The sequence below is a fragment of the Tiliqua scincoides genome, chromosome 5 (assembly GCF_035046505.1).
Source record: "Tiliqua scincoides isolate rTilSci1 chromosome 5, rTilSci1.hap2, whole genome shotgun sequence".
Lineage (NCBI taxonomy): Eukaryota > Metazoa > Chordata > Lepidosauria > Squamata > Scincidae > Tiliqua > Tiliqua scincoides.
This window is the reverse complement of record NC_089825.1, coordinates 1733944-1751931: the sequence shown is the minus strand read 5'-3', so window position 1 is coordinate 1751931 and position 17988 is coordinate 1733944. Positions and strand designations below refer to the sequence as shown.

Sequence of the window (17988 nt, the reverse complement as noted above, 5' to 3'; positions counted from 1 at the left end):
GGGGCGCAGAGGACTCCTCCAGGTAAGGAAACATTTGTTCCTTACCTGAAGGTAAGCTTCAGCTGTCTTAAAGGGTCTATTCAGATTTGCTGATGCAAGTCCAAGTGGACCAAGGAAGGTGGATCGAGGCCAGGAAGCGGGATAGAATATTGGCATTGCCACTGCCACCAGTATCACCCCCTGTGCCAGCCTTGACACACAGCCCTCCTGCCCTGGTCTTGACCCTCCACCTCCCCATCTCATTCCCCTGCACATTCGCCTCTCACCAGTACCAGGTATCCTTGGCAGCCCACTGGTACCACAGCCACAGCCACTCACCACTTGTGGAGGTGGCCCAGCTGTGCTGAATGGTGTTGCTGCATTGCCGGAAAGTGGGTTTTAGCAGCACAGTGAGCTCCTGGAATGAGTCATTCATCACTGCACTGTGCTACCTCTGTGAGTAGGTTCTTTAGAGCACTTCCTCCTTGAGTCACAGGTGAAGGGACAGGGACTTGAAGCTCAATTTCCCTCCCAGTTTGTAACAAAACTAGCAGATATAATCATCTTGGAGACCAAAGGCAGCTGAAGGGTTGAACTAAATGCCCTTTTTGATCTTCCGCAATACTGATAGATATTGAACTGGTTGGTTTTGTAACTGGTTGCTCCTGCAATAGGATATATATTATAGTCCAGATTCCTGAATGGATGCAAAAGGAAAATATGGAAGACGGCCTTTGCTTCTAACCACGGAAAGGGTAGCTGGTAAGTTATTTGCAGAAATACTCTTCCTCACAATAAACCTTTATTGGGGGGGGGGGGTGTTTGTAATATGTAAATATATTCAAACTTAATCAATCAGTTGGATGATTGAAATACAACACTTAAATTGACCAATAAGGTTGGTTTTCAGTGCTTTGAATACTCTATGTGAGCACTGCATTGAATATACTTCTATGGCCTCCAACCTCATCATACTCATTAACAGGGGCCAAATTTTGACCTGCAATCAAAGCAGTAGTTGATTAATCCACCATGGAAATCCTATTATTAGTAAGACTATTTATACACAGCTTTTGAAATGCAATGGAGTCAAGCCTTCAGTTCTACCTAGTTGTGCAGTTCTATCCAAGTTCACTCTGACTCCCCTTCCGAGTCAGAGTGAACACAGGCAGTGGCAGTGGCAGTGAAACCCCCCAAAGGGCTCCAAAGGGGAGGGGGAGGGGCCGCTTGCATGCCATGATGAGGCTCCCTGCAAAACTTAGTGCTTTGCACCCCCCATAGCTACGCCACTGGTCTAAACTATGAGGCACTGAAAAACTCAGGTGCTACTGTTAGGAAGATTTAACTGGGGTTGGCAGGTTAATTTATTGGTGACTTCATCACAGCTCTTGCCTTATGTCTTACATCCCTTTCCCTCCAGGTTGGCTGACTGGCTATCTGATGATCATGCTGTGTCTCTGAGCATGCAGAGTGGCTTTCTGTCACTACTGAGAGAAGTGGTGGGGCTAGGAGGCCTTTCTGCACTTTCTGGTACCAGGACTCTAGAGGGACAATACTTGCCTCTCCTTTGACAATACAAAACTGTGAATAAGGGACAAACCAACCTCTTACTGGAGACCAGAACAGATGGTGGTCTTGGCTGTTTCCTCCACGAAGGAGCCCAAAGTGATTTACATCTTGGATCTTCAAAACAGCCCCATGACAGATTATGGGAAAGCCTAGTTGGGTTTGACCCTTGGCATGGACATTGTGCTTTCCCCAAAGGGGTAGCCCTATTAGTCTGTTGTGCCACAAGGCACTTCATTATTTTCCAGAACACAATGAACCTGCAAGGTAGCAACTTGACACTTCATACAACTGATGAAGTGAACAATACTACACCAAAAAGCTTTTGCTGAAATCTGTTGGTTAGTCGGAAGGTGTTCCAAAGCTCTTTTCTTTCCCTGTGTGGTAGGTGAGTTTCTATACCCTCCCATTGCTGATGGAGTGAGGGTTGCCTAAGGTCACTGAGTGAGACCAGTGTTGAGTTGAAACCCAGACCAGGGACTTGCTGGTTCACACTTGCAGCCTCTATACCAGTTGATATACACAGTGCAGGAGAGGAGTTGGATATCATTCGATGGCTGAAGGGCAGGCTGTACGCATGTCAGACCTCTGGCATCTGCAGGGAGAGGACCATGGGCCGTAAGTTTTGAAGAGCCACTCTGAGTCAGAGAAGACAACACTGAGCTAGCTGGACCATTGACCTGACTTGAGGCAGGCTCACATGTGGATGCAAAGACACTCTGAAGGCCTGATCATGTGAGCCCCAAACCATCACCACTCTGCCCTTCCCAAAGAGCACCCCTAATGGAGAATTCCCCCCACTCCCCACCCTAACAAGTGATTTGTCTCCCTGGAGTCATTCTGTATGGCTTTTTAAGGCAGTGGGCCTTGTTCACAGGTGTGCATCATCCCCTAAAATTGAATGTTGGGAGAGTTAGAACAGACAAAAGAAAAATGTTGTGATTAATCTGTGGAACTCCTTGCCACAGGACATGGTGATGGCACCTGGCCTATATGTCTTTAAAAGGGGATTGGATAGATTTATGAAGGAAAATCCATCACAGGATACAAGCCATGGTGTGTATGTTCAACCTCCTGGTTTTAGAAGAAGGCTGTCTCTGAATACCAAATGCAAGGGAGTGGCCACTGGATGTGGGGATCTTGTTGTCTTGTGTGCTCCCAGAGGCATCTGGTGGGCCGCTGTGAGATACAGGAAGCGGGACTAGATGGACCCCCTTTGTCCCGATCCAGCAGGGCTCTTCTTGTGTTCTTATGTTCCAAGCAGCATAGGACCAAAGTACCTAAAGGATGGCCTTTTTTCTTTCCAAATCTTTGTCCCCCCATGAGGGCCTTTTCCATGGTGACAGCCATCATGTGGAACTCCCTGCCACAAGAGATTAATTTCCTATATTTCCATGTTCCTCCAGTGTGTTTGAAAAGTGTATTTGGGCCAGATCTTAGATTTGCGCTGCTTTTCTTAAGCACCTTTGGTTTCTGCTTTTGTTCATATGTTTTTATGAGCTGGCTTTTTGACTGCTGAGGGGGGGGGGACTTTGTGGAGGAGACAAGCAGGATCTGCACCTTCTAACCTAATGAAATAGGATTACCTTTGCAGCTAGCTCAGTGGTGTAGCTAGAGGTGGTGCAAAGCACTAAGTCTTGCAGGGAGCCTCATCACAGCATGCAAGGGTCCCCTCCTCCACCCTTCGGAGGCATTCCAGATTTGGGGGGAGGGGTGCAAAATGGAGGCATTTGCCTGGTTCTGAAGGGGAGAGGACCCTGGCATGCTGTGGAGAGACTCCCTGCAAGACTTAAAGAGCAATCCTAACTAACTTTCCAGCAGTGAGGTAAGGGCAATGCAACTCCAAAGTAAGGGAACAAACATTGCCTTACCTTCAGAAGGCCTCCATGACTGCCCCCCCTCCCAAATGCAGGATGTAACAAGTGCCCCACTGGCATAACTATGCAATGCTGGAAAGTTGATTAGGATTGCACCCTCAGTGCTTTGCGGCCCCTCTAATTACACCACTGAGCTAGATTTAGGATTGAGATCTCAGAGCATTGAAAAAAGATGAGAGTGTAATCTATAACATTTATTTTAATAAACTCTCAGCTTGGCCAGCATCATGACTAAATAAAATCGCCCAGTGGTTTTCCCATTGCCAAGAAACTCAAGTTTCTAAAAGATAAGTTAATAAACAATTTCTCTGTTGTTTCTTAAATACAGGCATGCCCACTGGGGAGTAAGTCCTATAAACCAGTGGTTCTCATTTCATTAGCACCGAGACCCACTTTTTAGAATGAGAATCTGTCAGGACCCACCGGAAATGTCAGGACCAGAAGTGACATCATCAAGCAGGAAAATTTTTCACAATCCTAAACTGCAATCCTACCCACACTTACCCAAGAGAAGGTCCCATTTACTATCATTGTTAAAGGCATCTTCATAGTAGCCTGTTAAAAGTACAGATCTGTGACATTTCCCCAAATGCAGTTACATAGCATGGGAGCATTGTCTAATAGATTCAAAATAAAATATTGAAATGAAAGGGGACCCACCTGAAATTGGCTCACGGCCCACCTAGTGGGTCCCAAACTACAGTCTGAGAAACACTGCTGTAGTGTAGACCACAGGACTTCCTTCCAAATCAACGTGTTTTAGGCTTGCCCTGTTCATGTCTCAACATAACTCTAAAAAAAAAGGTATCAGCAGCTCAGGTTTAACAGTTCCATTGCTGGGGAGCTGAGGTCTTGCAAGGCGTTTCGAAAGGGCAGCTTTCGTGGAGCTTCGAAAGACTGGGGAATGAAGAGAAGTCTAGGATGCTGCTGTTTAAGAAGCATCCCATTGTGATCGGCCAGGAGACATCGCCAGCCAGCCCCTCCTCCTGCTTGTGTATTCGGGGGACGCGTGTTTGGGTGTGCGCGTTTCAGTCTGAAATTGAAGCCATTTCCCTTGAAAGGGCTGTGAAAATCCCCGGCCTTTGAACAGCGAGGCCTCGTTCCTTCCCTGTAATGCTCTAATTGCCTGGGATTTTCACCTAATGCGGAGGGAAAGTCCTGGAGAGAGCCGGCTCTGCTGCTCCGCTGGCTGGCTGGCTGGCTGGCTGCCTCCCTCTCCTCTCCCCTGGCCTCCTTTCTTCACCCCCCACCCCCATCAGTGGTGTAGCTAGAAGGGGGGCAAAGCACCAAGTTGATTCCGGGCAGGGGGGAACAAAACAGAGGCGTAAGCAAGGGGAGGGACCCCTTGCACCCTGCAGGGAGGCTCCCTGCGAAACTTACTGCTTTGCCCCCCCCTCTAGCTACGCCACTGGCACTGACTCGGTTCAGCGTTGCCGGGCTCTGGACATTCGAACGGAATTTACTCGCAAGTAAACCAGATGGATTTCAACGGCCCTTCCTTCCCCACAGACTTGTTGCCGAGCTCACGGCCATCACACTACCTCTGCCTACTTGGAAGTAAGCCCCACTGAACTCTGTAGTAAACATTCTACTAAACTACACCAACTGAGCTTCCTATTAAACACACATATGTTCGGATTCCCCCTCCAGGGGTTTGTGGATCGGGGTCTCCCAACGGAAAAGAGAGCAAAATGTATATATAAAAACCAAATGTTATAGAAGACCCTTAGATTACAGTGTACAGTATATAATAACGGTTTTCGTACAATATTAATATTGTATTAAATATGAATAATAGAATTCTATTTGTATACAATCTCGTTAGTATTAATAATACAATATTAATACTGCACTATATGATTGTATTATAATATACAATAATATTATATTGTGGTAAGATCCAGCTTGTATCAGTTTAGCCAAACCCACCCCCAAAATTATGAAGAGGGGGTGGGATAGAACCTTTAATATGAAATGCTCCCAGAAAATCAGGAGAAGTGTCAAGAAATCCATTGCAGGTCCCAAAATGGTTATTTTCGTTTTTTTTAATAATACTTTAATTTATTACAGCTGTACTAATAATAATCTCATCCGGTCCCAATCCTGTATAATTTCAACATCCAAGATTATAAAACAGCACCAAAGCGGGGGAGACAGGTTGGGATCTCTCTGGACTTATCAAGTCCTATGTGTCCTTACTCAGGAGTAAGTCCTGTTGGACTTAGCGCGGCTGACTTCCGAGTCAATGTGCGCAGGGTTCGGACTATAAGGAAAGGAGCGATAGGCCAATGTGGAGTTTTGTTGAGGGTCCAGGAGCGTCTGGGAGGTGGGGGGGAAGGCCTCAGTTTTCTAGGGCTGAAATCAGCCTCAACTACAGCCCCTTCCCCACCTCTTTGTCCAACGCTAACCATTAAACTCAAGAGTCTATTCACACGCCCAGAGATGCCTGCATCCGACTGGTGTCAATTTCAGGCGTGGACGTGGCAGGTGCGAACCTCAGCCTCTAACCCAGTGAAGCCGGAGGAAAGCTGCCAGCCCAAGCACGGTTACTTGGGAGTAAGCCCAGTAAATAAACCCAAGATCTCGAGTTTATTTGCTCGCCCAAAGATGTAGGTATCCGACTGATGTCAATTTCAGGCGTGGACGAGGAAGATGTGAACCCCGGCTCCTAACCAATGAAACCGGAGGAAGGCTGCCAGCCCATGCACGCTTACTTGGGAGTAAGCCCAGTAAATAACCTTAAACCCAAGATCTCGAGTTTATTCGCTCGCCCAGGGATGTATGTATCTTTTTGACTGAGGTCAATTTCAGGCGTGGACGTGGCAGGTGTGCAGCCTAGCCTCTAACCCAGTTAAGCCGGAGGAAGGCTGTCAGTCTGTCCACGCTTACTTGGGAGTAAGCCCCATTGAACTCTGCAGGAGTTTACGCCCCGGTGGACATGGGTAAGATTGGGCCGCCGACCTCAATGGAGCCCGCTTCAAATTAACATGCTAGAGGCTTACTCCGGCTTCAGGAGTTGTGGATCGCTGCGTGGCATTTCTTCCAAATGTCTCTGGGCTCTTTTCTCCCCCCCCCCCCAAAATGCGTAGTTTTCTTCTGAGCTTACTTGAAATATTTGATTTGGAATGGAGGAATGAATGAAATATTCAGAGTGCAATCCTGCACATGCTTACATAGGAGTAAGTCTTATGGAACTCCACACGATTTAGTTCTGAGTAGCTCTGCGTAGGCTTTTACTCTCAGACAAGGACAGAAGTACGTTCGGTGACATCCAGGGGATCTACTCCCATGTAAACGTGTCTCAGTTTGGATTTCGGTTCCCTATTCGGAAGAAACCGGTTTAAGTCGAAGTTCCCCGACTGGTCTTGGCTGTGGCTTAGAGGTGACTGAGTCTCCCGCCCCGAATCTACACCAGCCCCGCTCTGCCCAGTTCAGTTCAAGAATTCGGAGTGCAAACCGATTCCAGGAATCGGCCCACGTCTAAATACATCGGGGTAGAAGTCAGCTCAGAAAGGGGCTTACTCGTAAGTAAGTGAGCAAAACATCGCAGTCTTGAGCTCCTTTGCTCTCGAGGAAACGCGAGTTTCCAAGAAATCGCCTTCGGCGGCAGTGGCGTAGCTGGGGGGGAGCACTAAGTTTTGAGGGGAGCCTCACCGCAGCAGCGTGCAAGGGCACCTCCCCTTCGGATCCATTACAAGCGGAGGGGGGAATGAATCCGAAGGGTAGGGGCCCCTTACACTCCGCGGTTAGGCTCCCTGCAAAGGCTCCGCGCTTTGCCCCCCTCTAGCTACGCCACTGCCCTTAAGGGTGTTTCGGGAGCAAAGCCCTCGTGAGCAATCCCTCGCCCCCCAATTTTCACCCTCGCTGAAATCAAGAATTCTTCCTCCCCGTCCCTGTTGAGATGTAAAACAAACGCTCAAGCCAGCTTGAAAATGCTTCTTGCCTGTGTATTTGTCTCACAGCCCAAGCCTAGGCATGTCTACTCAGAAGTAAGTCCCACTAGAGTCTTACTTGGGGCTTACTCCCAGGGAAGTGTGGATGGGATTGGGCTGCCAATGAAGAATCGCGCTTGACAAATCTCTCTATAAACTTATGCACCCAAGTGGGGGGCTGGGAGACCTTTCCAAGAGGCAGGCCCATATTTTATAGGTGGAGGGGGGGCTCTCGGCTCCCCTGCCTGTTTGGCATTTGAGTGGCTGGGAGTGAAGTCCGGACAGGTTGTTATAGCTACCCTGAGCCACAGGGGTCCCCCTTCCTATTTAAGCCCCCTAAATCTTCCTTTCCTTTTCTCTGCCCGCTCTCCATCCCCCCCCCCCCCGCGGCTTGTGGGCCAACATGTCCTTAATGAGTATTAAAACACTATCTCCCCGCAATTAGCTCATTCCTTCGCCGGCCTTTCGGGACTGCCGCGTCGCAGGGAGCGCTCCCGCGTTTCCCCTTTGGCGATCCGAGCTGATTGGGTCTCTCCCGCCCTCTCCCTCTCCAGAAAAGCTTCTTGAGACTCCCCCCCTTCTTCTTCTCCTCTTAAATGTTTGCCTTCATCGTCTTGACTGCAAGAAGAGGCATTTCCCCCCTCCCAAAAAACAACAACCCTTTCCTGATATTCTGATTTAATTTCTTGTCTATTTCACTGCCTGCTGAGAGAGGAGCGGAAGGAAGCCTGAAATAAACAGAAATATTGCCATTGATTCTGCTGAATATATGCAGGCAGAGCCAGAGACTCAACCATCTACCTGCCTGGGCTGGGTGGCTTCTATTTTTCGGGGGGTGGAGTATTCCCTCCGCCCCCCTCCCCTGTATTCAGCAAGTTTGCTTTATTTGAGACACAAATTAAAAGTTTTTTTTTTTTTTTTTTATCAACGTTTGAGAAGGAGATGGCCTTTTTGGGATATTTCCTGTTCCTTGGTGGGCTGACCCAAGTCCTCGCGAGTTATCCCATCTGGTGGTAAGTTTGATTTCTTTATTGATGAATTCGTTGGGGAGGGGGCGAGGAGTTGGGCCCCCTTCCCCAGAGCCCGGTGCTGGTGCCTGGAGAAGGGGGGGAGGAGCTGCTGGTTCCTCGAAGGGCTCCTGTTTCGATGTCTTTTTATTTATCTAAGCGCTGTGTTTATTTTGACTGGGCAAGCCCAGATCCACCGTTCTCCTACTGTATTAAAAAAAAAAACAAAACACGGAGGGGGGGGGACACCTGAAAAGGTGGGAAGAGATCAGAGGGTTTACCCCCTCCCCCCAAAAATTTTGCTTTGATCCTCTCCTGCCAAGAACAAAAGTTCCTGAGTGAATTAAACAGATAATGATACAAGTCGACACGAGTTTTTCCAAGGTGATTTTAAGCTAGTCATGTGGAAGGAGGGGGGTGAAAGGGGGGAAGGGAAAGGCTTTCTCCCCCCCCCCCCGCCTTGAGGAATATATTTTTGAAAGGAAAGAAGGAAAGCAGAGGAGAGGGTGTCGAATCAGATGTGGGGTTCTCTTAATACTAGGAAGGCCAGGCGGTGGGGGAGACTGCAAGTGGATCGCGCCCCCAAGCCGGCTCCTGCCTGTGTTTTTGACCCGTAACTGTCTGTCAATAACCTCCGGGGGTTTGGGGGTGGTGTATATGGATTCTATCCACCTACTGTGTGATCTGCAAGCGGTTTAGAAAACCAGAACATCTGCCCACTTCCTTTCTCTCCCGGTCTTTTTATTCCTCCTTGAAAAGGTGAAGCTTCCTTGAGTTTTCAGTGTTGTGATCTGGGGGGGGGGGGTGTCCTTGTGTGAATCTGAAGAGGTTCTCCCTCGTTCCCTTTGCTTTTCAGCCCCTAAGAGCCCAATCCCATACATGTCTACTCAGAAGTAAGTCCCATTATAATCAATTGAGCTTACTCCCAGGTAAGTGTGGATAGGATTGCAACCTAAGCCCCTTAACTCTGGATGGAGATTTCGATTCAATTCTTGGGGAGGGGGGGAGAGAGACTTGCTTGGTTCTGCCTCAACTCTCGGGGTTCTCTCCTACCCGGTTGCGCTCGCCTGAACAGGGGGAGTGAAACTGATGAGGCCTGAAGAGACCAGGAAGGGGAAATTGACTGTTTTAGCCCAATCCTATCCACGTCTACTCAGAAGTGAGTCCCATTCGAGTCAATGGAGCTTACTCCCAGGAAAGTGTGGCTAGGATCGGGCTAAAAGGCTGCAATCCTAACCACACTTTCCTGAGAGTAAACCCCATTGCACAAAATAGAACTTCTGCGTAGACCTGGTTAGGATCGTGCCCTAAGAGCCCACTGCCTGTCTTCTCAGTAACTCCCATTGCAGTCAACGGGGCTTACTCCCAGGAAAGCGTGGCTGGGATTGCAGCCCCAGGATGCGTGGGTCGGTCAGCCAACGGTCTAGTGCCCTCCCCGGCCGAGTGAGGAGGCCTCCTTGCTTCTTCTTGCTGGGAAGGGCAGAGAGACCCACACCAGGCAGGAGATCCGAGGGGGAGCTGGGCAAAGATCAGCCCCACACGCGCACTCTGTGGTGACAGGTCCTGGGAGATGTCGGAGGGGTCCCTTTAAGGCTGGTTTTCCGCGCAAAATGTTCAGGGACTACCCCGAGCAGGGGCGAGAGAGAGAGAGAGAGAGAGAGAGAGAGAGAGGCAGTCAGAGGGAGGGAGAGAGAGGCGGGCATGTCGGAGCACATCGGCCCGTTCGGCGGTAATTACAGACTCCGGGAGTTGGAATGAGGCGAGGAAGGAGCCTTCCTCTCCAGCCCAGTCCTGGACAGTCCCCAGCCCGGCCGCAGAGCCCTTCCGATCGGGGTCCCAAGGGACCAGCTGCCCTCTTCCTGCACGTTCACACGATCACGGCTCGCAGTGTTGAGAAGTTCAGCGAGTTCCCATTAGATTCGGCCGGGAGTGTTTCAGGAGCGCGCTGTCCAGTGGCGTAGCCAGAGGGGGGGCAAAGCACCCGGTTTAGCAGGGAGCCTCACTGCAGAGTGCAAGGAGGGGGACCCTTCGGAGCCTCCGTTTTGCTCCCACCGCCTGGAAGCGGGGGGGGGGGTGGCTTGCACGCTGCGGCGAGGCTCCCTGCAAAACGTGGCGCTTTGCACTCCCTCTAGCTACGCCACTGGCCGCATCCTCCCCCCTCCCCAAAGTGTTATGGGAGCATCAAGTAGCGAGAGACCCCCAGGGCTGCTGTGACACAGGGCTGTGTGTGAGCGGGGGACGCGGCATTCACACTCCTGCAGAGAGGAGCTTCGTGGAATCTCCTCTCCTCGGGTTTATACAGTTTGCAGAGTTAAGTGGCAAAGCTTTTTCCTGGATTGTGGCCCTTCAGGCCGCTGGGAGAGAGGGAGATGTCATGTCTGAACGCTCCCCCCCAGCAGAAAAAAAGTCACCCCTTGCACATTAAAATCATTTCTGCCCAACGTTGCAAATACGCAACAGGGATCAAATGTGTTCACCTGTGGGCTGGGCAGAAATGGGTTAACTGGAACAGCAATCGCAGGTCAGGCGTAGAGCTGGCTCCCCGTTGCAACCGATTTTAGGGTGCCAGGAGAGGAAGGGGCGCCCAACATGTACCCCTCCGCCTCCTGACGCTCCCCACTGCGTGTTTAAGGCCCGCTGGATCCAGCCCTTCCCCGTCCTGGGTGCAATTCTGGGAAGAATGGCAGCGCCTCTGAGAAAGCCTTCCCACGAAACCGTCGGTTCCGCACGTACACGTGAATGGAGTGGGCAGACGGGCTGGTCCACACGTTCGATCGCTGCAAGCCCTGGCATGCGAGACGCCTCCAAAGGAGCCGATTCTCTGCCAAGCGTAGCTGCACCTGTTTGCCACTTTCTGCCTGCAGGATTGAGAAACCAGCGAACCGAGCTGAGATTCTGGCCTCGAGTAGAATAAACACGCGTGATCGTCTGTGAAGGCCGAATGGCGGATGATCTCCCCCCCATCCCCCCCAAATGTTTTTAAAATGATATCTATCCCCCCCCCCCCCCAAACCGCTTGCTGTTTTCAGTACTGGGCAAGAGGAAATTTCTAAAAGGAACCCAAAACTGGAGGTGGACAGTGGCGTAGCTAGAGGGGGTGGAAAGCGCTAAGTTTTGCAGGGAGCCTCACCCGGGTCCGCAAGGCGCTCCTCCCTTTGCACCCCCTCTGACTACGCCACTGGAGGAGGACTCACTGGCCAGACAACCAGCTGTGCGGTGTAACCAAAACGTAGTTAGTCTGCACTGTTATTGTTAATAATAATAATAATAATAATATTATTATTATTATTATTATTATTATTATTATTATTATTATTAGTACACATTTTTAAGTGCCCTTTCCTGTCATGCAAGCCTTTGAAAAACCTGCTGCAAGCAGGTTTCTGTGATCGTGCATCACTCCCCCCCCCCCGCCCCGAAAAGGCGAGCCATCGATCCGCAAGGTGGTTAAACCGAAACAGAGGGGCTGAAGAGCAGCTCTGCATGCACGCTTACTCGGGGGTAAGTCCCACGGTGTTCAATGGGGCTTACTCTCGGGCAAATATGCATAGGATCGCAGCCTTCGAGCACAAGCCTATGCATGTCTACTCAGAATTAAGTCCCATTATAGTCAATGGGACTTACTCCCAGGGAAGTGTGGCTAGTATTGGAGCCCTAAACACATACACACTCAACTGTAGATGTATAGTCGTATCTAACGCTTGTGTCTGGGGGAATCTGCTCCAGTTTCTACAACGTCTGTTGTTGTTGTTGTTTTTTGGGGTGGGGCTGGGCAATGTAGTGGGGGCACGTAAAGGAAAACAGCCCGAGGCTGCGACCCTAAGCAGACGCCGGAGAAGTCAAGTCCCCTGATTTCCCGGGCAAGGGAAGAAGTTTCGGGCTCAGTCTGATCCGGTCCTTTCGGTCAGTGGAGTAGCCAGAGCGGGTGCAAAGCATTAAGTGTTGCAGGAGCCTCACCGCGGCGTGCAAGGGGCCCCTCCCCTCCCCTCTGGAGCCATTCCAGGCGTACTTAGTGCTTTGCACCCCCTCTAGCTATGCCACTGCTTTCGGTTGAAGGTCCGATGTAGTGCAAGGCTTCTGAAGTGGTGGGGTGGATTTGCTCCCCCCCCCCTTATCACTTGCATGGAATGGCCAAGGGTGCGGGTGCCTCTCTGCACATGAGTCTCCCATTCAAGCTCCAGTCCCGTCCCCGTCCCCCCGAAATTTTCCTCCAATCTAAGGACATTTACCTTTTGGACAGAAATCCGGAGCCCCTTCCTATTCTCTCCCCTTCCCCAATTCAAAAAGGACCAGGATTAATATACAACAATTCGGTGTGCAGGGGAGGTGGGGGGAATCTGCAGGACACACAAACACACCCAGTAGGAGGGAGGTACAGTATACAGTCTGTACAACAGGAGAGCAGAGCAGTGGCGTAGCTAGAGGGGGGCAAAGCACTAAGTTTTGCAGGGAAGAGGGAGCCTCACCGCAACGGCGTTGAAGGGGCCCCACTCCCTCCCCTTCGTTTTGCTTTCCTCCCCGCCTGGAATGATTCCAAAGGGGAGGGGCCGCTTGCACACCGCGGTGAGGCTTCTTGCCAAATTTGGTGCTTTGCCCCCCTCTAGCTACGCTACTGGAACAGAGCGTGTGAAAAGGGACTGGGTGGAAAGGTCGCCTGTGTCTGTCAAGCGCCCTTGTTTTGTCTGGGTTATATACAGTATATTGGGGGCGGGGGGCTGCAAGGCAGAATTCCCCACATAGTTCAGGTATGACAGAGGGCACAAGGTAATAAAATGCAAATACGCTTCTTGATAAGACAGGCTGCCTGCACACCTGGCCTGTGGAGCCATTTGCCAAAAAGAAAGGTTTGTTCTCCCCCCCCCCAAAAAAAAAAAACCTCCCAGGACGCAGAATGCAGCCCCCGCCACGTTCCCAAGCGGAGAAGGACCCGCATTCCTGACATTCCCCGAATCTGATGCGCGGAAGGCCCTCTGGCGCTTCCCGGAGCCTGAGACGGCAGGTCTCTGCCCCGAGGAGCGCTGCATTCTCAAATTTGGTCCAGGACAGACGAAGCGGCGCGGGAGGGGAAATAACACGTGTCTCTTTCAGTTACACGTGGACGTGGCTAGACTGGCAGCTCCATCCTAAGCAGGTCTATTCGGAAAGAAGGGCTCTTATTAGAGTCAGTGGAACTTACTCCCCCATAAGTGTGGATAGGATTGCAGCCTTCTTACTGGACGGAATGAGGAAGGGGCATCAATGGCTCCTTCTGCACTCTGGGAATGAGGGGGGCAATGAGGGGGGCAGCAGCTGTGGTTTTTTCCTTTTAAATTTGTTTTAGGATCTGTATGGCTGCAAGCCAAGATTGGGGGCAGGATCAGGATGCACTGTGGCATAACTGGTAGCAGGGCCTAGGAGAGGGGGGTAAAGCAGGCAATTTGTGCCCGGACCCAGGTCAAAAAGGGGGTCCAGGAGCCAAAGGAGGGGGCCCAGAAATTTCCTGGCATCGGACATTTTCCTCTCTACTCAGACTTGTTGCCCGCAGGGGATGCTGGGGACACTACCAGGAGCATGTGGCTGCGGCTACTGGCAAGCCATAGATGCTGGGCCAAGGAATGCGTAAAGGACACTCCTCAAGGCAGGGTCAAATCTGGGAGGAAAGGGAACTGCTCCAGTAGCTCTTTGGCTTATCTGCTTACCAGGAGGAGCTCCGGAGCCCTTAACACAGTGTCAAATCTGGCTTGCTGCAATAGCTCTTTGGTTTGGGTATCAGATTAGCACGGAGGAGTGTGCAGGAGCTCAGGGTCACAGCTGCAGGACTACAGAAGCAGGTTTTGGTACACACTTTCCATTCCAGTGTGAGCCTAAATACGATGACTGACAATGCTAATTTTTTCAGTGATTTTCTATATTTGAAAGATTTTAGAGACATAGAAGCGTGTTTGGTTTTCCGTATAACTGTATCTAGCTGCTGATGCCGGTGAGTGGGTAGACCTGGACTCCAAAGACTTCTCCAGCTGCCTCCATCCTCCCCCCATCCTGTTTTGCCCCTCCCTGCCCCCATTCTGCTCACCCATCACCACTCTCCCCCACTCTGTGTCACCCCTCCCCCTTTGCAAGGGGGCCCAAAAGAAACTTTGTACCCCCAGATAAAATTCCTCTCACAGGCCCTGGCTGGGAGGACAAAGCACTAAGTTTTGCAGGGAGCCGCACCCTGGCGTCCAAGGGGTCCCCGCCCCTTCAGAGCCATTCCAGGTGGGGGGTGCAAAACATATGCACCCCCCCACCTGGAATGTCTCCGAAGGAGAGGGGCTGTGCATGCCAGGGTGAGGCTCCCTGCAAAACTTAGTGCTTTCCCCCACCCCCAGCTACACTGCTGTGGGTGCATAGTCTTGACACTGTAATCTGGCTGCAATCCTAGACCTCCTTACCTTGGAGTAAGCTCGGCCACTTGCAGTGAGAGTTATTTCTGAGTAGACATGTCTGGAATTCCTTTACACAATTCCACACGTGTCTACACAATTCCATAAGTTTCCGCTGAGCCAACTCAGTAGGATTACAGGCCATCCTGGGTTGGGGGTGTGTGTTTTCACCAGACCTTGTATGCATTTTCCCAGGGAGATTGGAGCACTGCCATAAGAACATAAGAACATCCCCACTGGATCAGGCCATAGGCCCATCTAGTCCAGCTTCCTGTATCTCACAGTGGCCCACCAAATGCCCCAGGGAGCACACCAGATAACAAGAGACCTCATCCCGGTGCCCTCCCTTGCATCTGGCATTCTGACATAGCCCGTTTCTAAAATCAGGAGGTTGCGCATACACATCATGGCTTGTACCCCATAATGGATTTTTCCTCCAGAAACTTGTCCAATCCCCTTTTAAAGGCGTCTAGGCTAGACGCCAGCACCACATCCTGTGGCAAGGAGTTCCACAGACCGACCACACGCTGAGTAAAGAAATATTTTCTTTTGTCTGTCCTAACTCTCCCAACGCTCAATTTGAGTGGATGTCCCCTGGTTCTGGTGTTATGTGAGAGTGTAAAGAGCATCTCCCTATCCACTCTGTCCATCCCCTGCATAATTTTGTATGTCTCAATCATGTCCCCCCTCAAGCGTCTCTTTTCTAGGCTGAAGAGGCCCAAACGCCGTAGCCTTTCCTCATAAGGAAGGTGCCCCAGCCCCGTAATCATCTTAGTCGCTCTCTTTTGCACCTTTTCCATTTCCACTATGTCTTTTTTGAGATGTGGCGACTAGAACTGGACACAATACTCCAGGTGTGGCCTTACCATAGATTTGTACAACGGCATTATAATACTAGCAGTTTTGTTCTCAATACCCTTCCTAATGATCCCAAGCATAGAATTGGCCTTCTTCACTGCCGCCGCACATTGGGTCGACACTTTCATCGACCTGTCCACCACCACCCCAAGATCTCTCTCCAGATCTGTCACAGACAGCTCAGAACCCATCAGCCTATATCTAAAGTTTTGATTTTTTGCCCCAATGTGCATGACTTTACACTTACTGACATTGAAGCCCTGGGTGGCTTCAGCCCTAGACCTGCTTGCTTGAGCACAAGTAGTACCACTGGACACAGGGGGGTTGATCACGGAATGAACCCCCCAGCGGCCTGGGCTCCTGTGAAACATGCCTTTGTAGGTCACCTTTGGGGTGTGCAAAGAGCTCTGGGTGACTTTGGGCAGTGGGAGCAGTTGGACTCTGGGCAGTGGGATCAAAACAGAAGCTTATGTTCCCATTTTGTCCCCCCCCCGCCCCACCGGGAATGGCTCCAAAGGGGAGGGTCCGCTTGCACAGCATGGTGTGGCTCCCTGCAAAACTTAGTGCTATGCACCCCCTCTAGCTACACCACTAGTAGCAGCTCTCAAGTCCCTGCTCCTCCAAAAACCCTGAGCTGTTTTTTCCTCCTTGGTTTTGAATATATCCGGAATCCTACCTTTAGAGATGGATGATTCACTTGAAGCCCTACTTTCTTCACCAGAGAACCAAAGAGAGACAGATAGGATCTGGCATCTGGTGGTGTGTGTTCTTCTCCATCAAACAGAGATTTGGACCGCAAACTAGCTGGGAGGTGTGTCTGCCTGGGTGGATGTTGTGGAGATGGGAGCCATCAGCCTGGAAAGCAGGCCCCTCCCACCACACCCCTAATTTGTTTCCTTGTATAAATTAATTCCTTTATTTTATTTTATTTTATTTTATTGGTCTGGTTAAATCAGTGCTGCTTAAACTGGATTCACTAGCCTGCAAAACTGGGTAATTTGCTGTAGAGATCAAGAAAGAGTTTTGTGCTCCCAATTGCTCAGCAGCAGTTACAAAAAGGCTGCTGAGGGACAGTCAGCATGGCTTCTGTAAGGGTAAGTCTTGCCTCACAAACCTTATAGAATTCTTTGAAAAGGTCAACAGGCATGTGGATGCGGGAGAACCCGTGGACTATATATCTGGGCTTTCAGAAGGCGTTTGACACGGTCCCTCACCAAAGGCTACTGAAAAAACTCCACAGTCAGGGAATTAGAGGACAGGTCCTCTCATGGATTGAGAACTGGTTGGAGGCCAGGAAGCAGAGAGTGGGTGTCAATGGGCAATTTTCACAATGGAGAGAGGTGAAAAGCGGTGTGCCCCAAGGATCTGTCCTGGGACCGGTGCTTTTCAACCTCTTCATAAATGACCTGGAGACAGGGTTGAGCAGTGAAGTGGCTAAGTTTGCAGACGACACCAAACTTTTCCGAGTGGTGAAGACCAGAAGTGATTGTGAGGAGCTCCAGAAGGATCTCTCCAGACTGGCAGAATGGGCAGCAAAATGGCAGATGCGCTTCAATGTCAGTAAGTGTAAAGTCATGCACATTGGGGCAAAAAATCAAAACTTTAGATATAGGCTGATGGGTTCTGAGCTGTCTGTGACAGATCAGGAGAGAGATCTTGGGGTGGTGGTGGACAGGTTGATGAAAGTGTCGACCCAATGTGCGGCGGCAGTGAAGAAGGCCAATTCTATGCTTGGGATCATTAGGAAGGGTATTGAGAACAAAACGGCTAGTATTAAAATGCCGTTGTACAAATCTATGGTAAGGCCACACCTGGAGTATTGTGTCCAGTTCTGGTCGCCGCATCTCAAAAAAGACATAGTAGAAATGGAAAAGGTGCAAAAGAGAGCGACTAAGATGATTACGGGGCTGGGGCACCTTCCTTATGAGGAAAGGCTACGGCGTTTGGGCTTCGTCAGCCTAGAAAAGAGACGCTTGAGGGGGGACATGATTGAGACATACAAAATTATGCAGGGGATGGACAGAGTGGATAGAGAGATGCTCTTTACACTCTCACATAACACCAGAACCAGGGGACATCCACTAAAATTGAGTGTTGGGCGGGTTAGGACAGACAAAAGAAAATATTTCTTTACTCAGCGTGTGGTCGGTCTGTGAAACTCCTTGCCGCAGGATGTGGTGCTGGCGTCTAGCCTAGACGCCTTTAAAAGGGGATTGGACAAGTTTCTGGAGGAAAAATCCATTATGGGGTACAAGCCATGATGTGTATGCGCAACCTCCTGATTTTAGAAATGGGTTATGTCAGAATGCCAGATGCAAGGGAGGGCACCAGGAGGAGGTCTCTTGTTATCCGGTGTGCTCCCTGGGGC

At 50.4% G+C, this 17988-nt stretch overlaps 1 protein-coding gene across 1 annotated transcript in view; it reads left to right on the top strand.

Annotated features, from left to right (window-relative positions):
- Positions 1-8296: 8296 nt before the first annotated feature.
- WNT3A (Wnt family member 3A) overlaps positions 8297-17988 on the top strand; it is a 95086-nt gene continuing 85394 nt past the window's right edge. The window contains exon 1 of the mRNA XM_066627233.1: positions 8297-8367. Coding sequence (XP_066483330.1) covers positions 8297-8367 — 71 coding nt within the window. The remainder of the gene's footprint in view (positions 8368-17988) is intronic.